This window comes from Osmerus mordax, chromosome 14, assembly GCF_038355195.1.
Source record: "Osmerus mordax isolate fOsmMor3 chromosome 14, fOsmMor3.pri, whole genome shotgun sequence".
Taxonomy (NCBI): domain Eukaryota; kingdom Metazoa; phylum Chordata; class Actinopteri; order Osmeriformes; family Osmeridae; genus Osmerus; species Osmerus mordax.
The window spans coordinates 17,156,254-17,177,687 of NC_090063.1; the positions used below are offsets into that span (position 1 = coordinate 17,156,254).

Here is a 21,434-nt window from a genome sequence, read left to right on the forward strand (position 1 = left end):
GAGCTTCAACCTCAACACATTCACCTCACCTGGCACCTTTCCCATTTCCATGACGATGTGAACATGAAAGATATGCATGAAGTTCCTGGTGTACATTTTACTGTGAAGTGAAACTCATTTCAGTAGAGTAAACGCCTTAGGAGATAGGGGAGTGTGCGTGTGTGTGTCTGGGTGTGTGTAGTCTATGTAGGCCCATAGCATACAGTATATACCTATATATATATATTCAGTACACAGTAACTTGACAGTAATGACACTAGAGTTATTTGGGTCATTATGATTAGACAAGTTTGACAAAAAATAATAATTAGGCCTAGTATTTAATTATGATAATTATTCTACGGATCAGCTTGTTGGAGGTGATGAGGTCCATTTGCTATTAATTGATTAAACTAACTTAATTCCTAGTCAATAACAATTAGAACAACCAAGAACAGAACCTTTGAGGTTTCAGCCAAGAAAAACAAAACAGTTTAAATGAAATAATTCAAGAAATGGCTGCCACAGGATATATTAGTTGACAAGTGTGTGTGTGTGTGTGTGTGTGTGGGTGTGTCTAGCACCAACAACCAGGGACTTTCAGGCTTTCATTGGGTGATGTCATTGTGGTCACATAGCTACGGAGGTATTCCCCTATCCAAGCTTCCAGGTGGAATGTGACAGGGAGAAAAAACTCCAACAGCCCACAATGCAACAGAAAACGGGCATAACCTCACCAAGAGGAATGCAAAGAGGAAAACTAATAAATCTTCATAAATGGACCTTGTACATACACATTTACACATACTTGTCAACTAATATATCTTGTGGCAGCCATATCTTGAATTATTTCATTTAAAATGTTATGTTTTTCTGGGCTGAAACCTTAAGGGTTCTGTTCTTGGTTGTTCAAATTGTTATTAACTACAATAACTGACTACAGTCATCATAAGAACACTTCATAATTCCACCTGCCGCAACAATGAATGCAGCCTATACAATCCAGCCAACCGGGTTACAGCAAGCACGTGAGAGGGATATAAATATTTCAATACGAATTATTTCTTCTAATGAGGAGCTTAGCTGTAAGACTAATTCTAAGGAATTGTATTTGTGTTTTTGCTACTTCGCCTTGAAGTCCTCCTCGCGATTCTTTAGAGCGCGTGTGGGAGTGAGTAAGAGCGGCTTTAGGAGCATGCGCATGTTTGTGTTACTGCAGCACGAGCTGAAAGCGGAGAACAAGCCCAGACACAACGCGCGATCGCGGTCACACGATGAGCGCTTTAAATCCGCCAATCTGAGGAACGGGGTCTTCTACGCTGAACACAATAAATCTATATCTCAGAAATCTGGCAAGACAGGAACCAACCAATGATGAAGCATTTGGAATAATTGAAATTATGCTTTTAATATACGGGCGTTAATACTGCAATTTGCCAAGCCAAGGCTACCTGTCAAAAGGAATTTCGTCCCTCTCGTTATTTTGACTTGAACCGAATAGCGTTTCCACTGCAAGTGAAGATGGACGAGCTCGCGAATGCAGCAGTGTTAGGCAAAATCGAAGATGTGAAAGCTTTGCTTCAGAAAATAGACGATGTCAACGGGTTGAATAGCTATGGAAGGACACCGTTGCAGGTCGGTGGCCCCGTTTATGCTCCGTGTGTTTTGGGTATATGTGTGTTGGGTATGTGTGTGTTGGGGCTGGGGTTGTTGTGGTGTCTTGGTGACTGTATGTTCTGTAATTACTGTTATTTAGGATATTATTGTTGTTGTTTTTTACTGAATTGTACAGGCTATTAATCTAAGTAGTGAAATATGCATATGCAATATGCTGACCAGTCATTAATTTCAGATTATTGGAACATCTATCATTTAGGATGTTCTTGATCAGTTCTGAGGGATATTTCAAAACCCAGATTATGGGACTATTATGATTTCTTGTCTTATATATCATCACGCAAACAAAATGACATTTGAAGAAAAGTGATGCTCGTGGATCTTGAAGGCCTGTTGTGTATCACGGCAGTTCACCTTTAAACGGCTATTAACTACTATCTCCCTTTGTTAATGTACACACACTTAACTATATGTTAAGCTTTTAAATTATCCTAAATCTAATATTGCTTCAGCACAAGCAAAATGGTTCGTGTGTCACCATGATCTACAAAGTATTCTTAGGTCATGAATCTTAAACATGGTCAAAATGGGAAGACAGCGCCGGTGTGTAGTATAGGCTCATTGTTCCTATATTCACCAGTAACCTAGAGACTCGACTGGTGTTACACTAGAACTGATTACTATTTTTTATTTTATGTCGGCCTATAGCCCTACTTTGTATGCATGTTCTGCTCAGGACACATTTGAATTTACATGCGAACACTTGAGTTATTCAGCAAACAGGACAGAGACTATGAAAATGTGATTTTAATTTACAATATTCGTTCCAAATCTCAGGTGATGATGATGGGCAGTACCCCGGTAGCACTGTTGCTACTTCAGGCTGGAGCCGACCCCAACATCCGCGACCGGCACACCGGGACAACACCGCTTCACGACGCGGCCAGGATGGGCTTTCTGGACACGGTGAAAATTCTCGTTAAGTTCTGCGCGGATCCGAACGCCCGTGACAACAGAGACTGTCGACCGATCGATCTGGCACAAGAAAACGACCACATGGCGGTCGTTGACTTTTTGAAGACTTTATAGATTCTATAGAGCTACAGATGAGCAGGACTCGCTGGCGCCTATAAATTATTCATATTCGTTTCTATTATATATTAGTCTCTTTGCATGCAAGATCACGTAAAGCACTTTTTAAAGCCAATCATTTTAACGGTTTATAAATTAAATAAGCCACATACAATGGGCTAAATGTATAGAGCTGGCCTACACACTATTGGTATTTGTATTCAGATCTAATAATTGCGATGTGTTACGCTACTGTATTGGTCTTCAGTAGGCTATGTTCGGGTGAAATATTTTCTAAAATGGATTAAATGCACAATCATGACAAAGAATACACTTTTAATGGACACACGCGATCATTGTATGCAATTGCATTTTAAATGGGTTTACCATTAATATTGTTAAATAGCCTATGCCTATTTAACTATAAAACAATAACAAACAGGTCTATACAATTGTGTAGACCTGCTGTAGGCTATCGTATAGCCCACAATAGGCCTACAGTTTTTACTCGTGATTTAAAGTGATGAAAACATTTAACGTTAAAACCTTGTCGACGATTCCTTTGTCAATAAAATAAGTAAATTATTCGATCTACACTATCTTAATGTGAATGGGTCTAGTTAGGGTAGGCTAAAGCCAACAATATAAAAACGAAATTGTATTTAGGCCTTCAGAAACGATAGCCTACGAATATTTAAAAACCGGTAGGAAGTTATGTCTCTTCAACTCGATAACCCACTTATTTTAATCCAATTTTGACAAATAAAGTGTGGCTTCAAGTAAAATACATTTTCAAACTGCATAGGCCTAAATATATAATTACATATGTCTACATACACCTTTGGAACGAACATAAAGTAGCCTAATTTTGACGAAATTAAAGATGTCAGTCAAGGTCACACACATTTTTATTTTTATAAAGAAGTTTTTTTTAATATATTTTTTTAGATGTTAAGTTGAGCCTATATATTTTTTCAACTCTTCTAACCCCCTTGGAACAAATTGTCACGAGACTAGCATCGTGAACTACTGTACAGCTCCAGATAAGGACAGGGCGCGCCTTCAAATACGAAAGTCATTTGTAGTATGCTAAATGTGAGACATTTTATAAATAATGATTATGTAGGCTATGTAATGTGATGCAAATGGTTTATCACATTTTATGACAGGGTCGCATTGAAAGGTTATGTCAACGCGTTTACTAGGCCAAGCACAATTTAGAAAGTTTATATTATAAACACGCGGGCTGCAGGGTCATGGATATTCTTGTTTTGTAAACGTGAAAAACCAGAGGCCTAAACAAAACTTAAGGATCACACGCCCTGTACAAGACTGTCTTATCGCCTCGTGCCAGACGGGTGACAAAGACGCAAATAACTTTGGAACAGCGCTGCTACATTTTGCACGAGCGGGCAACAAGTGATGGGTGGGGGGTGGCGATATTGAACCAAGGAAGAATGTGCTGCTGAAGTGCACTTGTTAAATGAACAAATTGTTTACCATGGCACATATTTCTTGGCCTTCTAGGAAGGGGGGGGTATTGAAGCAAAGAAGAATGTGCTGCAGTAGTGAACTTGTTAAATGAACAAAATGTTTACCATGTTTTAAATTTCTTTGAGGTGCTTGACAAAGTTGATGAGATAATTTCTCCTGTGTAGGCTACGTGCATGCATGGCTAGGGATATGTTTTGGAGATGCTGATTGTAGAGACGAGACTTATTTCACAATGCAAAATCATAATATATTTATCTTTTACTGTCTGGCAGCAACATTCATAACATAACGCTTGTATGTTTAAAAGCAAGCCAGCTCAATGTCATCAAACCAGAAGCAAACTGTTAGTCGGTATTAAGGGAAGATTTACTGTAAGCATGATAGAGCTGCTCGGAGTTCTTTAAAATGTATCCCTGTTTCCTTGTCTGCAAAAACATAACTGACCTTTTTGTTCCTCCGTCTTTCAAATTCAAACTCGCTGGAAAAGCTATAATATTATCGTCATTCATTTCTCATCGCGACCGCGCGTTCCGTCACCGTCGACAAGTCGGCAACTTCCTCTTTTTTTTTTTTAAGACAAATAAATGAGGAAAGCTCATCTGATTATCTTTGCACGTTATGCCTTTGACACAACCTGCGAACACGATACTGAAGATTGTTACATATCATGATCGTAAACATTATTTGAAGGTATGACCTGTTTTGGCACTGTAGTTTATAATAATTGTGGTACAGCATGTGGCACTTCTAAAAGAGGAAGCGTTTTTAAGAAGTCGATTCTAGAACACAGCCACCGTCCAAAAAGAGGCAGACATCAATGTCAAACACAACTAGCTAGTGAGATGTGTACTCATACAGTATGTTTTACAAATTGCCGACAGGTCAAGTGTCTCTGAGCCTTTGGAACATCAAGTACAGGCTTTTTCCTCACACAAAAAATAAACCAGGTTCATCAAAGACCGGGAACAGGAATTGTTAGGTCAGCAGCAAGATTTTGATCAGTATGAAACTATGAAACTTTTAAACTGTTCGTCTTTTTTTAATGTTGTGGGAAACATAATTTTCCAGCGGGTTCATCAGAGTTAAGTCACACACCAGTTAATGGAACAAAACAAACAAGTTGTCTAGGTAACTACCCAGTGTCTAACTCAGGACAGTGATACAAAAGGCATCATTGATGGTATAAAAAAAAAAAACATTCATTCGACCCCACACCCTCAGTCCTCTCTCTCCCCTCAGCCCTCTCTCTCCCCCCAGCCCTCTCTCTCCCCCCATCCTCTCTTTCCCCTCAGTCCTCAATCTCGTTCATACTTGATTTCACATTGAGGTCTTGCTGAAAGCTTTTAAAACTCTTTAAAAGAGTTTGGGAAACTTCTGATTTGTACACATAGATCCCCTTTATGTTGAAGTGAAACAGTAATAACAAACAGGACTGGACGGGTTCAAAAGATCCAACTGATAGTCCCCTTCCTGGAAGCAGGCAAGCCGCTTCTGAGGGAGAATATAATCTGGATCCTTCATTCCAAAACAACAGCATCTTTACAAATATAATAATTATCATTAAATAACAGTGACGCAAAAATCACGTCATTTTAAATGAGTCAATTGAAATGATCCCACAGAGTTTGTATTTCTTCGGGGGGGCTAACGATGCTTGATTAAGAATTGAATCAACTTGTTGATCGAGCGTGTAAGCACCAATCTGCCGACCCTGCTAGAGAACCCAGAGGAGTCCGTACGTGATTAAAACGTCCGAATGTAGGTGCAGAAAACATGCATGCCAGGCACTTTCTTATTGTGACTCACTGATGACAAGCCGTTGAAGACTGTGATAATCCATTGTCTGTGTGTGTGGGTGTGGACACCCAAGTGTGTGTGTGTGTATAAGTGTGTATGTATGAGAATGTGAGAGAGAGAGAGAGTGAGAGTGTGAGAGTGTGAGAGTGTGAGAGTGTGAGTGTGAGAGTGTGAGAGTGTTTGTGTGTGTTTGTGCGTCGGATGTTAGGAAGGAGCGCTTCCTTCGGAAGCTATCAGAGGATGGTGTGCCAGGTTGTTAATGTGTGTTTCGTGCCTGACTGAGCTGGTGAGTGTGTGTGTGTGAGAGCGAGAGAGTGTGTGTGTGTGAGAGTGAGAGAGTGTGTGTGTGTCAGAGCGAGAGAGTGTGTGTGAGAGCGAGAGAGTGTGTGTGTGTGACAGGGGCTAGAACAGGGGTCCAGTATCCCAGGTGTTCCCAGTGATGTTCTTAGTGTTTGGGCAACATGACTGAGGACTGTGCTGTTAACTGCAAAACACAACAACACAAAAAGAAGTTGAGGTTATTAACAAAAATGGATCAGATTGAATAACTAAACAGGAAGTGGTATCATTGTATGATTATGTATACGCGCACCAACACGCGCGCGCACACACACACACAGCCCTTTCTCTGTAGCCCAGCTGCAGATGCGTCACTGATGAAAATGCGTTCAGACTATCACAGCTCTTCACCAACAAGCCAAACCAGCATGAGTCACCCCTGCAGCCAGGGCACAGGACACAGTTAACCCAGCTTGAGTCACTTCAGCACTGAAGAATTCTGCTTGACCAGCAACTCCCATCCATGGCAACAAAACAACCCCCTTCTTGATGGTGAGGACGCCGTGTGGAAACCCAGATGATTAAAAAGTTTTCTTTTTCTTTCACTTTATAAATGGGTCACTAATAAAACCTGCTGTACGGCCAAACCTAGTTTGGAAAACATAAGAATTACATGACTTCTGTGTATCTACTGTTGCTGTAGCTGACAGCACTCAGACAACGCACACACACACACGCACGCCAGTCTGAGGTTTCACAGTGAAAACCTTGTCCTCTGCCCAGCGTTTTCCTGTAGCATTCTTACCCAGTGTGCAATACTGTGAAATATTTTACCCTATAAATCCCATTGTATTTCATAATGTGATCATATCTGATGTATTAATCATTGCTAAAATGAGTGTTTTACATTTACATTTAGTCATTTAGCAGACGCTCTTATCCAGAGCGACTTACAGTAAGTACAGGGACATTCCCCCGGAGGCAAGTAGGGTGAAGTGCCTTGCTCAAGGACACAACGTCATTTTGCACGGCCAGGAATCGAACCAGCGACCTTCGGATTACTAGCCCGGTTCTCTAACCGCTCAGCCACCTGACTCCCGTTTTAGAAGCAGTGGTGGTGAGGAGCAGGCTGAGTGTTACCTGCAGGGCCTTCAGGGTGGAGCTCCAGTCCATCTGACAGATCAGAGGGATGGCTGTGAGGAGGAGGCTGCTGGCCTTGTTGGCGTTCTCCTTCATCGTCTTCAACACGTTGTCTACACACACCTGGGGGAGGGGGGGGTGGGGGAGAGTTGGATGGAGGGGGTGTGGCGGGAGGTAGGGGGTGGGAAGGGGGGAGAGGGGATGTGGGAGGGAGGGGGTGGGAAGGGGGATGTGGGAGGGAGGGGGTGCAGGGTGGGGAGAAGGAGGTGGGTGTGGGGAGGTGGGAGGGAAGCAGTGGGGAGGGGAGTGAAGGGGAGTGAGGGAGGTGGGGAGGAGAGTGAGGGAGGTGGGGAGGGGAGTGAGGGGCAGGTGTGAGGGTGGGACAGAGAAACAAACATTAACAAACATCTACACATCCGGACAGACAGAGGGAGCAGAAGACATTCAATCGTCAATCCCCTCCTCCTGTTCACCTGGCAGGAGAACTCCCATCACCAGGAGACAGCGATACAGGCAACATGAACGTAGCCCCAGGACTCACACTATCATGGCCAACACTGTCGCCAAGCCTACAGTTAAAGAAAGAAATACCTCAAGCTACAATGCCGCTTTTAATTACGACTTTCAGTTTGAGTCTGAGTTCCGTAGCAGTCCTCTGGCTGCCGATGCTACTGTCCGTTTTAGAGAAGTCAGAAAAACGAAGCCCTGGAGTGCCACGCTTACGCTAAGCTAATGTTGCTAATGGAGAACAAAGCACTTCACATAGATGTTTAATATGTCTTTATCCCCCAGTCTCTATGCCTCTAAACACAAGGCATGCTAAGATACATTGCACTTTGCTAAGGTATGCTAAGCTACCTTATGCTTTGCTAAAGTACGCTGAGCTAATGTTGTTTACCACATCCGAGCTTGGTGACTCAACCTTCCTCTGGCAGAAACACCAGAGACGGGGGCGGAAGGGAGGGAGGGAGGAGGGGGGATGTGAGGCGACAGAGTGAGGACAGAGAGAGGAGATGAGGGAGGGAGGGGCAGGAGGAGGAAGAGACAGGGGCGGAAGGAGGGAGGGAAGGAAGGATGTGGCGAGAGTTGAAGCCAGGGAGGTCCGGAGGTCAGCTGCAAGAACTAGAAGATTGGATAAGAAGTGTGTTTGTGTGTGAGAGTGTGTGGGTGTGTGAGAGAGATTGTGTGTGTGTGAGACTGTGTGTGTATTAATATCACGCCACATAACCGGATTGGCTACTGACTATAACTAGTGGAAGGGACATGAGGAGGAGGGAGAGAGAGAGAGAGAGAGAGAGAGAGAGAGTGTGAGAGAGAGAGGGCAGGAGAGAGAGAGAGAGAGAGAGAGGGTGTGTGTGTGTGTGTGTGTGTGAGAGAGTGTGTGTGAGAGAGTGTGTGTGTGTGTGTGAGAGAGTGTGTGTGTTTGTGCGTCGGATGTTCGGAAGGAGCGCTTCCCTCGGAAGCTATCAGAGGATGGTGTGCCAGGTTGTTAGTGTGTTTCGTGCCTGACTGAGCTGGTGAGTGTGTGTGTGTGTGTGTGAGTGAAAAAGAGAGACTTGTAAGAACTAGTGTCTGAGCGTGTCTCCGTCTCGACTGTTAACCATGTGCTCATGTGCTCTCTGACGGTTGTGACAGGGGAAGCTAGTCTACAGGGCTGTGGTGCAACCGGATGAACACCAATCCAGGCACTTCTGATGTGGCGTGACATCGTCTGACACACACACACACACACACACTTACCGCCTCCTCGTGCTCCTTCCAGCAGTCGTAGTCGGTGGCCATGGCGATGCTGGCGTAGCAGAGGCCCGCCTCCTTGGCCAGCACCACCTCTGGAACGCTGGTCATGTTGACCACGTCAGCGCCCCACTGCCGGAACACCAGGCTCTCGGCCCGCGAGGAGAAGCGGGGGCCCTCGATGGTCAGGACTGTGCCCCGCGAGTGGTGCTTTATACCCAGGCTGCACGCCACCTCCCCCAGGACCTGGAGGAAGAGGAGGAGGAGGAGGGTTGAGATGAAGACAGAGAGACAGAGAGAGAGACAGACAGAGAGAGGCAGACAGAGAGAGGCAGAGAGAGAGAAGCAGAGAGAGAGAGGCAGAGAAAAACAGACAGAGACAGAGAGAGAGAGACAGAGAGAGAAACAGACAGAGACAGAGAGGGAGACAGAGAGAGAGACAGAGGGCTCTGATGGGTTCACTGACCTCCCTGGTCCTAGTGCAGAAGGGTTCGGCCATGGGGATGTGGCACACCCCTGGGGGGCTGCTGCTGTTCCCATCATACAGGGTCTGGGCCCGCTTGGTCGTCCTGGGGGGCAGTCAAACCACATCCAACTTCATTAGTCAAATCCTCAAAACAAGCTAGCTGGATGTGTATAAGCCTGTAAAAAAAAAAAAAAAAAAAAAAAAATGGCTTTTCCTTTTTTTTTTACTCTAGAGCAGTGGTTCTCAAACTGTTCCCCTTCTAGTGGTATGTGGAGGAATCTCAGAAATATTTAAATACCTTAACCATGATATCATTGAAATGTGATTTTAAATAAGTTTTGCCTTTCCTATAATATTTTTTTTCGAAACAAAAATAAATGTTGCCACGCGTTACTACCTGCCTGTTCCTGGGTAGTGGCACATGCAAACATCCCCGATAGTTACTGCGTGGACTGTGTGTAGCTCAATAGCAGGGTTTCCCGCAGCACTTTGCAGTTAAGACGGCCACCTAAGCAACACACACCTGCCGCCTTAACTACGTTGTAAAAAATATATATATATATATATATATATATCTATATATATATATATATATATATCTATATATATATATATATATATATATATAGATATATATATATATATATATCTATATATATAGATATATATATATATATATATATATATATAGATATATATATATATATATATATATATATATATATATATATATATATATATATATATATATATTTATATATATCTGCCGTGTTACTGTTTTAACCCCTTGATTCCAAACCGTGACCAACGCCAGTCCCCCGTCGTCGTCCCCCCGCCAGTCCCCCGTCGTCGTCCCCCCGCTCTGCCGACAAACCCCATCGCACCACCTTAACTAACACATTTTCTGTGGGAAACCCTGAATAAGGTAGGCTTACGCTACTGTATTTTAACGTCGGTCATAATGGTGGTACTTGGAGAGTCAAATATTTTCTGAGGTGGTACGGGGTGTAAAACGTTTGAGAACCACGGCTCTAGAGCACACAGCTCCTAATAGTGACTAAGGGAAAACAAACTAAAGGGTGACGTGGCAGTGAAGTCAGCGTCATGAACATGCTGTCACGTGCCAGGGCACAGCCTCAACATGTCCTAACATGCCGACCCAGCCAGCCAGCCAGCAAGCCAACCAGCCAGCCAGTCAGCCAGCCAGCCAGTCAGCCAGCCAGCGAACCAGCCAGCCAACCAGTCAGCCCACTAGCCAGTCAGCCAGTCAGCCAGCCAGTCACCCAACCAGCCAGTCACCCAACCAGCCAGTCACCCAACCACCCAGTCACCCAACCAGCCAGTCAGCCAGTGAACCAGCCAGTCACCCAACCAGCCAGTCAGCCAGTGAACCAGCCAGTCACCCAACCAGCCAGTTAGCCAGTGAACCAGCCAGTCACCCAACCAGCCAGTCAGTCAGCTCGTGCCTGTAGTCACACAACGGTAGCGTGGCTGCGAGGGAGCGCCAGGCAGTGAGTAACAGGGAGGCAGTAGCAACCAGACCTACATTCTCCAAGCGTTTAAAGGGCCAGGTGTCCTTAAACGATCTCTACTATACACACAGGCACGTTCCATAACACAGCTGTAGTTGTGTGGTGGTACTGTTAAGGCCAGTAGACAAATGCACATTCACAAAATTAAAAGGTTCTACAGTGGAGGGGAAGGTTTGTGTGCCACCGCAATCACATTTGATTTGTTTAGGCCTTTTTAAAAGCAGTGTCACAGAGGGCTTCACGTATGTAGAACTGCACCTAAACCAACCTAAACCATTGAGGAAGACAAGGGAAATCTCCCAGGGAAATCTCCCAGGAAAACCAAAGAAAGAAAAAATGGAAGAGTAGCCGTTCAGGGAGAGATCATCTACTTCTAGAGTTGAGCTGGGAAGGCTTGGAGAGAACTTGGATTCCGAATTAGACAAATACCTTCCATTCGATCCTTTTAGAATGCGACATAAACACATTCTCAATTTACATCAGAATGCTTAAGGACGCAGAATTCCACTCATCAATCCGGAATGCAAGTCTGGAACAACGGGATGAGTTGTAGGGCTTCTCTGCTATCTGACCTCGACAGGATAATGATGTGTGTGTGTGTGTGTGTGTGTGTGTGTGTGTGTGTGTGTGTGTGTGTGTGTGTGTGTGTGTGAGAGCAGGAACGTCGGACTGTGAGAAGCGAGTGGCTGTTTGAAACCTAAGGTGTGAGAACCTTGGTTCTTACGTCTTGTACTCTCCGTGAACGATCCCCGTCCGTCTGTCGTCTGCGTGGTACTGTGTTTCACCCCCCGTCACGGCGTCGCTCAACAATACGGCAACAATATCCCCCGGCGGGCATGACGGCCCTGAGGCTACTGCTGGGGAATGTAGGTTATGTCCGCCACTGAGACACCCATGGAACCACACACGTAAAAGGTGCATTTCTGACATTTTAATCTCACTGGGTCGAGTGGGTTGTCACCTGGCTTGGGAACGGAGTCTATGTCATGCAGGTGCTAGTGTGTGTGTGTGTACATCAGGTTCATATTGCACCATTCTCAAACAGAAAGAAATACTAGATGTTTAAGTTCATAGGTGACAAGTGAGGATCTCCCTCGGCTGATCACAAAACACAAGAGTCCTCTGGCTAGATTCACCACACCGAACACAGACACCAAGAATGAACTACTTGGGTGTTCCAGGGTTTCCCACAGCACTTTTCAGTTAAAGCGGTCGCCTGAGAAACACACGCCTGCCGCCTTAACTACGTCGTAAAAAAAAAAGATAGACATATATATATTTGTTTTATTAATAGCAATATCAATAATAATATAGACCTTAACTAACATATTTTCTGCGGGAAATCCTGTGTTCGTTCACAGTTCACATGATTTTAGGTGTGGCAGAAGTTTCCAGAGAATACCTATGCTATTTACAGCGCTTACTGTAAATCGAGTCAAGTAGAAAGGAAACAACCGACTGATTCACACAAATCACACAAACTGCCACCAGTGTTTGTTCTTGTTCAGATGACACAGATGACACCCTGTTCACAGGCTCAGTGAACAGGGTGTGACACAAGCGGCTAAAAAAACTCAAAACTCACTCATTGTTGGACCAAAAGCAGATGTTTGTCAAGAATGTCAGGTGAGACAAAGTCAAACATATACCACCTTGGTGGTTTTAGTGTGACATCAGCAGATCTGCTTGTAGAAAAAAAAAACTACAAAAAAAAAACTTTCATAATAACTGATCAGAAAAAATAAAAATTTTCCATGACGACCATGGCGCCTACCTGTCGATGAACTGGTCTATGAGGACGATGTCCCCAGGCTGGATCTCCTCCCTCAGGGAGCCACAGGCGGTGGTGACCAGGAGGTGCGTACAGCCCTCCTCTCTCAAGGCCCAGATGTTGGCCTGGTAGTTCACGTTGCTGGGCATGATCGTGTGCTGCCTCCCATGCCTGCAGGGGAAGAGAACTATAGTGTCGTTTATTGCTCGTTCCCTTGCAGGAAAATCTTTCGCAGTTTTTTTTTTTTTGCTTACCTTGCAAGAAGCACACACTCCACGTTCTTTATCTTGCCGACTATGAGAGCATCGGAGGGCTTTCCGTAGGGCGTATCTACGTAACGCTCCGTCCTCCCTTCCAAGATGTCTGGATCATCGAGACCAGACCCTCCAATAATTCCAATCTAGACGAGATGAGAGATTTAAACGGTTTGCTTCCCTTGAACTCTTAATGACATGCTGTCACTTCTATGGCTGCCTCAGTCCCCGCGTCAACCTGTCGGTAGCTAGCTGACTAAGCTAGTTACTAAGACCTCGAAATTGAAATGCTACAGGCAAGATAACAACTTTAGCTATACTGTTTTAGATATACTATCTAATCTATCATGGTATGATAACGCTTACAACCAAAGTATTAAGAGACGAACATTATGGCTATCAAAAGATGCTAGCTAGCTAGCTGGTACCTCGCTGCTGTACAAACTGACTTTAATGTAGTGTGAGCGGGAGTTGAAGCTAGAGATAATCACGAAACATTGGCCAGCTCTTTTTCTGCTGGGGACGTTAACTACCTTAATTTGCACGTTGGTTGCCATATTCCCAGGTAAACAGAACGTTTAATTGTGCAAACCAAGACAAGCTTGGACTGAAGGCAAAACCTCTTTAGAGCTCCACTTCCTGTTTCCAGACGCGTTTCCATGAGGCGACGGGCACTGCTCTTATTCCTCCGGTGACATTACATAATTTAAATTCAAATTAGGCTGAAATAAAACTGGTCTTTTTTTTTTTTTTTACAAATATTTTAAATTTTTTGAAAACTAATTGTTTTCATCTTTTTTTCTCACCTGCAATCAGAAAAGAATGCTATAAGCAGGGGTGGATCTCCACGTTTTCACCGGGGGTGGCAAGGTATTAACCGGAGATAGGGGGACCATGACTCGCAACCAACTGTTTCCGTCACTCTCCCGGTACCGCCCCGAAGTGAAAAATTAACCGTCCCAAACTGAACTTGACCTGTCCCAAAATGTAAATTCTTGTGTTTTTGCATTTTGACATTCTGACATGGGTCTAAGATATATGCAACACTATTTCAATAATCCATACAGTCGTGGGGCTCAAATCAATGTCTGAATTTCAATGTAAATACAATACATACAAAATAGAATACACAATTTTCTTGCTTGTTTTATGGTGGGTGGGGCTAACAGTTCTTGGTGTGGCTGTCGTAAAAAAGTTTGTAGCTCTAAAGGTTTTGGAAAAGTTTGTAAAGGTTTGAAAAACGTTTTGAAAAAAAAGTAGCTCTATTGTTTTGGCGGCCCACTTGCATTACGGGCCACTTGCATTACGGGCCACGGCCCATAGTGGTTGACCACAGGTTGGGAATCAATTTACCAATTTCAGTTGAGTAATTCATGTAATATGAGGTCATATGATTTATTGTTGTACAGTCCAACAACGACAACAAATAAAACAGAAAACTCTACAGTGATGATCAATGAGAATAGCAGATGGAAGTGGACAAGGCTGAGACAATGAGGGTCATTTCAATGATGGGTTCCATCTGAAACAAGAAAAAAGTACAAGGTCTTACAACAATGTAGACATTATATAAGGGTAGCGGCAACTGAGCCGGTTATCAAGTCAGATTAGACATGACATCTTATTTTCACATGGTTCAAATCAAGGTCAGTAGGTAATTATGATCGTTCAGATCTCTCACAGTTCTCCCGTCCACCTACTTTTTCAGGATCGGCACTTTGAGGATAGCCACCCGTTTGATCCTATTCGGATCGTAAACGCAGTTCTCCTCCTGTCCGCTGCGCACCATGCCCACGTTTGGTGCGTTTGGTGGCAGCCAGGCAGTATCAAACCCATACCTGTGCCATGTCTTCTGCATGTCATGGCCCTGCCGATTAATGACCTTCACCTTCCCCACGTCCACCTTCACCTTCAACACCACCCTGTTGGAGTCGGGGATTTTGTCATCGTCGGGGTACTTGATGGCTTTGCGGATGTCCCGGGTCACGTACACGCCCCTGCCGAGCATGCCGTCTGAAGACGGCTGGAAGCCGCTTGCCCATATGGCCTGGCCGATCTGTGCGGTCGTGCCGTGGTACATCACGTATGCTTGGTGCTCCACGGGCTTCACGCCTTCCGTTAGCTGAGCGCATCTAGAGGGGAGTAAAACCATACTGTAACAGCACCAAACAATGCAGAGTTCTGTAGGCTACTTCTGATCTGCTGTACTACTATTAGTACATCACTTTAGATAAGAGACTGTTAAATGAATAAAATGTACATGACAGAAGGACTTAAACTACATTTAAATATGAACATATTTCAATTGTTTATACATACGTTAACATAAAAATATTGACATATTTCTTGTGTGTGGTTTATCATTTTCATACACATTTTATGTTTAGTCATATCACCAGTGACAGTGCAATATAACAGAGACAATTAGCCTAACTTACAGCTGTTTCTTAACAGACACAACTTTGATTCTGATTGGGTCATGGATACAGCCTTCCTCCGAGCTGCCCGGGTGGAGGACCCCTGCTTTCAACCAGGCGCTGTCATAACTATCCTGCCAAGTCTTCATCATGGGGTGATCCGGTTTGTCTATGACCAGCACTCTCCCTACGTTGACTTTTAACTCCAGGACTCTTTTCTTGTTTTTAGAGACACCTGGGGGATATTGCATGTCTTTCTGGGTGTCTCTGCTGACGTAAACTCCAGCTCCCAGCGTTCTTCCCTGACCGTCCGACCTTTCGAATCCGTTCAGTTTAATCTTCTCTGCGTCATTTTTGGTGGTGCCATGGTACATCACATAAACCCTCTGGTCCTCAGGGTGTGTGTTGGTTTCTAGAAACTCCTCCACAAAGTAGGGAGAATTTGGTTTTCTTGGTTTATTGTAACCTTTACAGGCCATAGCTCAACTGCTTCTGTATAGATAAACCACTGCCTACAGTTGTGCTGTAATAGAAATAAATGTAAAAACACCATTACAATGAGCCGTAATGTCAAGTTCTCGTTCATCGCTTCAATCCCCCAAATATGGCTGAATCACTTCACTGTTGGCATTTCCATGCATTCTAGAATCAACAGAAGAGGTTTTTTTTTAAATATCTCTTTAAATATAAAGCTTCCACAATGATTTATCAGTTAACAAGCTCTGACAGACAGAGTAACTCTTACCTGCTTCTGTGAAGTGCACTCAGACGTCAGGGGAGACAGGCTTATATCACGGCAACTTACCCTAGTTTCATTTCCTGAGAGAACAGCTCCTCTGTTTCATCTGTATGGATGTTCAGAACAACCACGTCATCACTGATAGGTAAGGGTTACAGAACTGGGTTCAATTCTACTGGAAATGTACATCTAGCAATTTTAAGAAAGATTAATAATTAATAAATATTTTGTAGTTTTACTTTTTAAGCTAACAGTTCCAAATCCTACTGAACTGACGATACAGCACAGCGTTGTGTACATGGCATGTTCTGCAGTGACTCAGACACTTGGACAACAAGTTTAGTTTCTAACCATTTATTAACTTTTACAACTCAGCGTTGTAATGTTCGTACTGTGATCGGCCCCCAACTTCCGCACCCAGAAAACAGGAGTGGTATATATAGTACTATACATGTTGTATACTATATATACTGTACAATATATATGTATTTGTGTTACACATACACAATTTCTGGGCAGACAGACAGTATTTGGTCTGTTTTGAAGCGAAGTCAATGCAAACCTATTTTAAACAGCAGTTCTGACAAACATGAATCAGCTGGAGTTGAAAAACACAGAACTAAGCATCGCCTAATCCTGCATCCAATAATACTCGCCCCTGACAGTATTCCTCGTTATGGTAACCCATACTAGCAGATTGTTTGTTCAGTCCCAGACTGCAGGAGCAGCAGGTTGATAAGAGTTTGGTTTCTAGAAGATTCTGAAGCCTGGAACAGCTTTGTAGTCAATAGTATCCCTGAGATAGTGAAGCTTGGAGATGAATCATTTCAAGAATCTGTTAGGACAATTATAAAATGGAGAAATACTACCACTCAAGAAAAATCATGGGACCTGTGTGTGTGTGTGTGTGTGTGTGTGTGTGTGTGTGTGTGTGTGTGTGTGTGTGTGTGTGTGTGTGTGTGTGTGTGTGATTTCATACAGAGAACACCTTTCACACTGCTGTGTTGAAAAATAAGACTAATTTATTTAGCTATTCGGCCGTAACTGGCACAGTGGCACGACCGACATTTGGCAGAGCGGTAGGTAATAGATTCAATACAAACTAAAACAAGGTCTCCCTTTAAATTAAAATACATACAGTCCACCAAAAGTAGGAGGTCAGTTCTGTAATTAATATCAGTCTTTGTGTTATAATCCATCAAACAAAATACTTTTACCAGGAGTCAAAGAGCGCAAATAGATGTTTTCCCTCATCCTCCAAAGCAGATTGAGGTTTGTCGTCCTTTGGAACATTGTCAGAATGCTCTAGTGTGTTGTTGTCAGAAGCCTTGACAGTCAAGGGGCATTCAGGTTTAAGATCTTCATTTTCTGACGTCAGAGGTGAAATCAGCTTTTCCCAGTTTTGTAACATGGACTCCAATAGGCTGGAGTCCGCAGGGTTTCCTGTTACAGTAGTTTTGATTGGTGGGGCGTCACCGCTAGGGATGCAGCTCTGGTAAGTGTGGTCACTGTCACTGTCTATGGTGATGATGGTGGGAGACGGCTTGTCCGTTCTCTCTCTGTTCCGGTGCTTTCTGCTCTTCTTCTTGTGTTTCTTCTTCTTCTTGTGGTGTCTCTTAGTGTGCTCCTCCACTGGAGGACTTCCCTCGTAGACAATCTCCACACTCAGACTCCTGCTCCTCTTCCTGGCCTTCTCCTTCGCTCTCTTCCACCTCTTCTCTCTGCCCTTCCTGTCTTTCACAGCCGAGGACGAGGAGTCCGGCTCCGGGTACGAGGACTTGGTGGACGGCGTCTCCTTGGCAGGGAAATCCTCCAGGTGTCGAGTTTTGTACTTCCTCTTTCCACCGGGCTTTTCGTGACGCGACTTCCTGCTGGAGGATGGCGAGGGGGCGGAGCTTGAGCAGCTCCTGGTCGAGGACCGCCGCCGCCGCCGAGATTCCCGACTCCGGCTTCCGCTCCGAGAACGGGAGTGTCGCTCCAGGTCCCTGTGAGAGCTGGAGGAGTAGTGGCTCTTCCTGTCTATGTAGAACACCCCCCCTCCTCCTCCTCTCTCGTCCCTCTCCCGCTGGCAGGGCAGGGGGTGCGACGCTCCATCGCCGGGATCGTGTCCCGAGCGGCCGCCATCTTTGTCCCCTTTCCTACTCCGCTCGCCGTGTCTGAAACGAGGGTCGCGGTCTCGGCTTGGTGAGTGCGAGGGGCGTTTCCCACGGGAGGCGGGGCTCCTGGTGGTCCTCCTCCTCTCCCCTCGCTCCCTGGATCGCTCTCTGCTTCGGTGCCGGCTGTCAGACTTCCCGGACGAGCCGTGCCTGCTCCCTGAGAGCGAGGAGCCATCACGGGCGTCCCTGGACCCGCACAAATCCCGCCCCACCAGCCTGGGTGCGCGGCCGGGCGGGGTGGAGGGGGGGCTGAGGCTGGAGAAGCGGATGTGCTGGGGCAGTCGAGCCTTCTCCTTCTTCTTTTCCTTTTCCTCCTTCTTCTCCTGTTCCCTCTCCTCCTGTTCCTCCTCCTCCTCCACCTCCTCCAGGACGGACTCCTCCGAGTCCGAGGACAGCTTGACCAGCTCGGGGGTCCTCTCGGAAATTGGCTTCACGAACCCCACGATCACGCAGTCTTCATCGGAGGACGCGCAATCCCCCCCTCCTCCTCCGCCACCAGAGCTCCTATCGCCCTTCAAGAGAGACGAGTCAATCTGGACGCGGAGGCTTTTCTGTGTGGAGACCGCTCCTCCCCCTCCCCATACTCCTCCAGCTCCCCTCCTCCCTCCTCCCACATCAGCCTCGAAGACAGACGGGTCGATCTGGATGTGGAGGCTCTTCCGTGTCGCTCCTCCTCCGCACCCCCCCTCCTCCTCCGGGCTGCTGTCGGACTCCGAGTCCAGGACGGCCAGCGGCGGCGCCCGGCCGGCCTCGGCGGCGGTGGAGTACGAGGGCCCCGGCGTCTCGTCGTCCCAGGCCGTCTGGCTCAGCGCCCCGCTGGACATGGAGTCAGCGGGGGGGTCCAGCTCCAACGAGCCCCCCCTCTCCCCCCCGTCCCCGTCCTCAGAGATGGCGATGACGGACGAGTCGGTGCTGTCGCCGTCGTCGTCGTCGGAGGACGGGGCGGGGCAGTCGTAGACGGCATGTTGGTCGTACGCCTCCATGTTGAACGGCGCCCGGGCGAAGCTGATGAACTCGTGCAGGAAGTGCTCGGTGCGGGCCTGCAGGAAGGGGCGGAGCTCCTCCTGGATGGCGCCATCTTCCATGTCGTACCTGAGAAACGAGACAAAAGTTACTAAAGAGTATGGAGTCCATCCTGTGTGCTTTGCTGCTTCTCTGAAGGTCGATGGTTTAATCACATCATTGAGTTTCATTTTGAATGTGGAATTATCCCTGTTTCAAAAGTACCCTTGTCGGGCATAATCACATTATTATCTACTCCACATAATTTTCATACTGTCTTCCCACCCACCTGGCAATGCAAGACATCTTTCTTACGACAATGTTGTTACCTAGAGATCTTAAATCTGGCTTTTTGATACAGGCGTACTCTTGTTAACTGTTGTTAACTTGTTACTGTCCCCTCATGTCTGTGTAACCCACCTGGTGATGCGAGACATGATGATGTGTTGCACAATGTTGACCAGTGACCCGTGCGCTCCGTACAGGACCACCAGCTCCCTCTTCAGCCAGGGGACCAGCCTGTGCAGGCAGGCTGGGTTCCTCTGGTAGAAGTCTGCCGACGTGTCCCTGGACCGCCCCCCGTCGCGCACGCTCCGCACCTTGATCCCGCGCCGGTACAGCGCCCTCCGGAAGCGCACCATCTCCTGCTCCTGCAGCGCGCGGACCTCGCGGCCCTCCCTCTCCGCCCTCCTCCTCGCCGCCAGGCGCACCACGAACCTCCGTAGCCTGCGGTCCTCGCGGGCGTGGGCGGAGCCGGTCACCACACCCTCGAACATCACGCCGTTATCCGGCGGCGGGGACGTCCTCCTCTGGGCCTGGCGGCGCGCCCCGGTTAGCGTTGTCCGGTAACGGAAGCGCTCCCCTCCGAAGTTGCCGAAAGATCCATTCTCCGACGGCCGCAGGTCGTACTTCTTGAAGTCCGTCTCGGACTTGATGGTGTGGTAGATGGAGTTGAAGGGCTGCTTGCATAGTGGGCACTCCGCCTTGTTTTTGGACCACTCATGGATGCAGCGGAAGCAGAACTTGTGGAGGCACAGGTCCAGATAGGAGATGTTGTTGAAGCAGTCGAGGCAGATCGGGCACTTGGAGTCAGGGGAGGCTTGCCCCGACATCACCTCCGACAGCTTCCCCGCAGCTGTGCTGCTCTTCTGGCGCTGCCGGAGCGACGTCTTTGCCGTCGCCATGCTCTTGGAAAGAGGAAAAAGCAAGTCATGATCGAATTCTGTTCCCTACTGCGAGTAATAAGGTTCACTACTGCGAGTAATAACGAGAGGAGACGGAAGTTGTTTGAGTATAATTTTAATGACAAGTTGTGGGTTAACTTTCTAAAAAAGGTTGGCCTAGGGTAACCTTGCAGACTACACAACCGTCAACTCATACAATTCCACACATTTTACTTTAAATCATAGCTCTAGTTAACAATCGCCGGTATACATGTGATAGATACATTGGTCTACTTACACGTTTCAGCAAAACGATGGTACAGTAGAACCATTTTAACCGCTGAACAAAGATTAGCCCACCATGTAGACGGCACGCCAGTGAATGTTTGTACATTAACTAGGCTTACTTATCCAACCAAATCGTTTGGTCTATATCAATAAATTAGTAGTGTACTTAATACAGAGATTATAATCATTTTCCCACTAGGTAGTTGACGGCCGTTAGTCAGCTAGCAAGCTAGCTAGCATACCACGAAGAAAGCTGGGAATCTGGGTAAAGTTACCTCGGCAATTCTTTACGGTTCCTTTTGATGTTGGTGTCAAATAAATCCTCTTTCATGAATGATTCTCATACTTCATCGCTGTCAGATGTATCCAGCCTCAATAAAGATTTTCTTTTCGAGTAATAAACCCTTTAGGGATGGTCACTCGTTTCAAAATGTGATGTAATCCAAAAAATTCTGAAAACAATGTTGAAGCAAGGGATTATGGGATACCGGAAGTTAGACATTTTGCTTCCGCACTCACAGGAAGTGAGTATTAT

The 21,434-nt window shown here is 45.9% G+C and overlaps 4 protein-coding genes across 4 annotated transcripts; 1 reads left to right on the forward strand and 3 right to left on the reverse strand.

Annotated features, from left to right (window-relative positions):
• The first annotated feature begins 1,196 nt into the window (after positions 1-1,196).
• Positions 1,197-3,257, forward strand: cdkn2a/b (cyclin-dependent kinase inhibitor 2A/B (p15, inhibits CDK4)). The gene is made up of 2 exons (XM_067250389.1): positions 1,197-1,614; positions 2,434-3,257. Exons 1-2 carry the CDS (start codon positions 1,501-1,503, stop codon positions 2,683-2,685), a joined length of 366 nt encoding a protein of 121 aa, XP_067106490.1. The 5' UTR covers positions 1,197-1,500; the 3' UTR covers positions 2,686-3,257.
• Positions 3,258-5,432: 2,175 nt separating this feature from the next.
• On the reverse strand, positions 5,433-13,858 carry mtap (methylthioadenosine phosphorylase). The gene is made up of 7 exons (XM_067250109.1): positions 13,668-13,858; positions 13,135-13,280; positions 12,884-13,051; positions 9,578-9,680; positions 9,118-9,357; positions 7,378-7,500; positions 5,433-6,442 (listed from the first exon to the last, which is right to left on the reverse strand). The coding sequence occupies exons 1-7, from the start codon at positions 13,689-13,691 to the stop codon at positions 6,404-6,406; spliced, it is 843 nt and encodes a 280-aa protein (XP_067106210.1). The 5' UTR covers positions 13,692-13,858; the 3' UTR covers positions 5,433-6,403.
• Positions 13,859-14,578: 720 nt separating this feature from the next.
• On the reverse strand, positions 14,579-16,094 carry LOC136956230 (uncharacterized). Its single transcript, XM_067250108.1, has 3 exons — positions 15,573-16,094; positions 14,835-15,266; positions 14,579-14,656 (listed from the first exon to the last, which is right to left on the reverse strand). The coding sequence occupies exons 1-3, from the start codon at positions 16,028-16,030 to the stop codon at positions 14,635-14,637; spliced, it is 912 nt and encodes a 303-aa protein (XP_067106209.1). The 5' UTR covers positions 16,031-16,094; the 3' UTR covers positions 14,579-14,634.
• A 1,198-nt stretch (positions 16,095-17,292) lies between these two features.
• On the reverse strand, positions 17,293-21,335 carry toporsa (topoisomerase I binding, arginine/serine-rich a). Its single transcript, XM_067251127.1, has 3 exons — positions 21,175-21,335; positions 19,869-20,635; positions 17,293-19,538 (listed from the first exon to the last, which is right to left on the reverse strand). The coding sequence occupies exons 2-3, from the start codon at positions 20,630-20,632 to the stop codon at positions 17,504-17,506; spliced, it is 2,799 nt and encodes a 932-aa protein (XP_067107228.1). The 5' UTR covers positions 20,633-20,635; positions 21,175-21,335; the 3' UTR covers positions 17,293-17,503.
• Between the last annotated feature and the right edge of the window lie 99 nt (positions 21,336-21,434).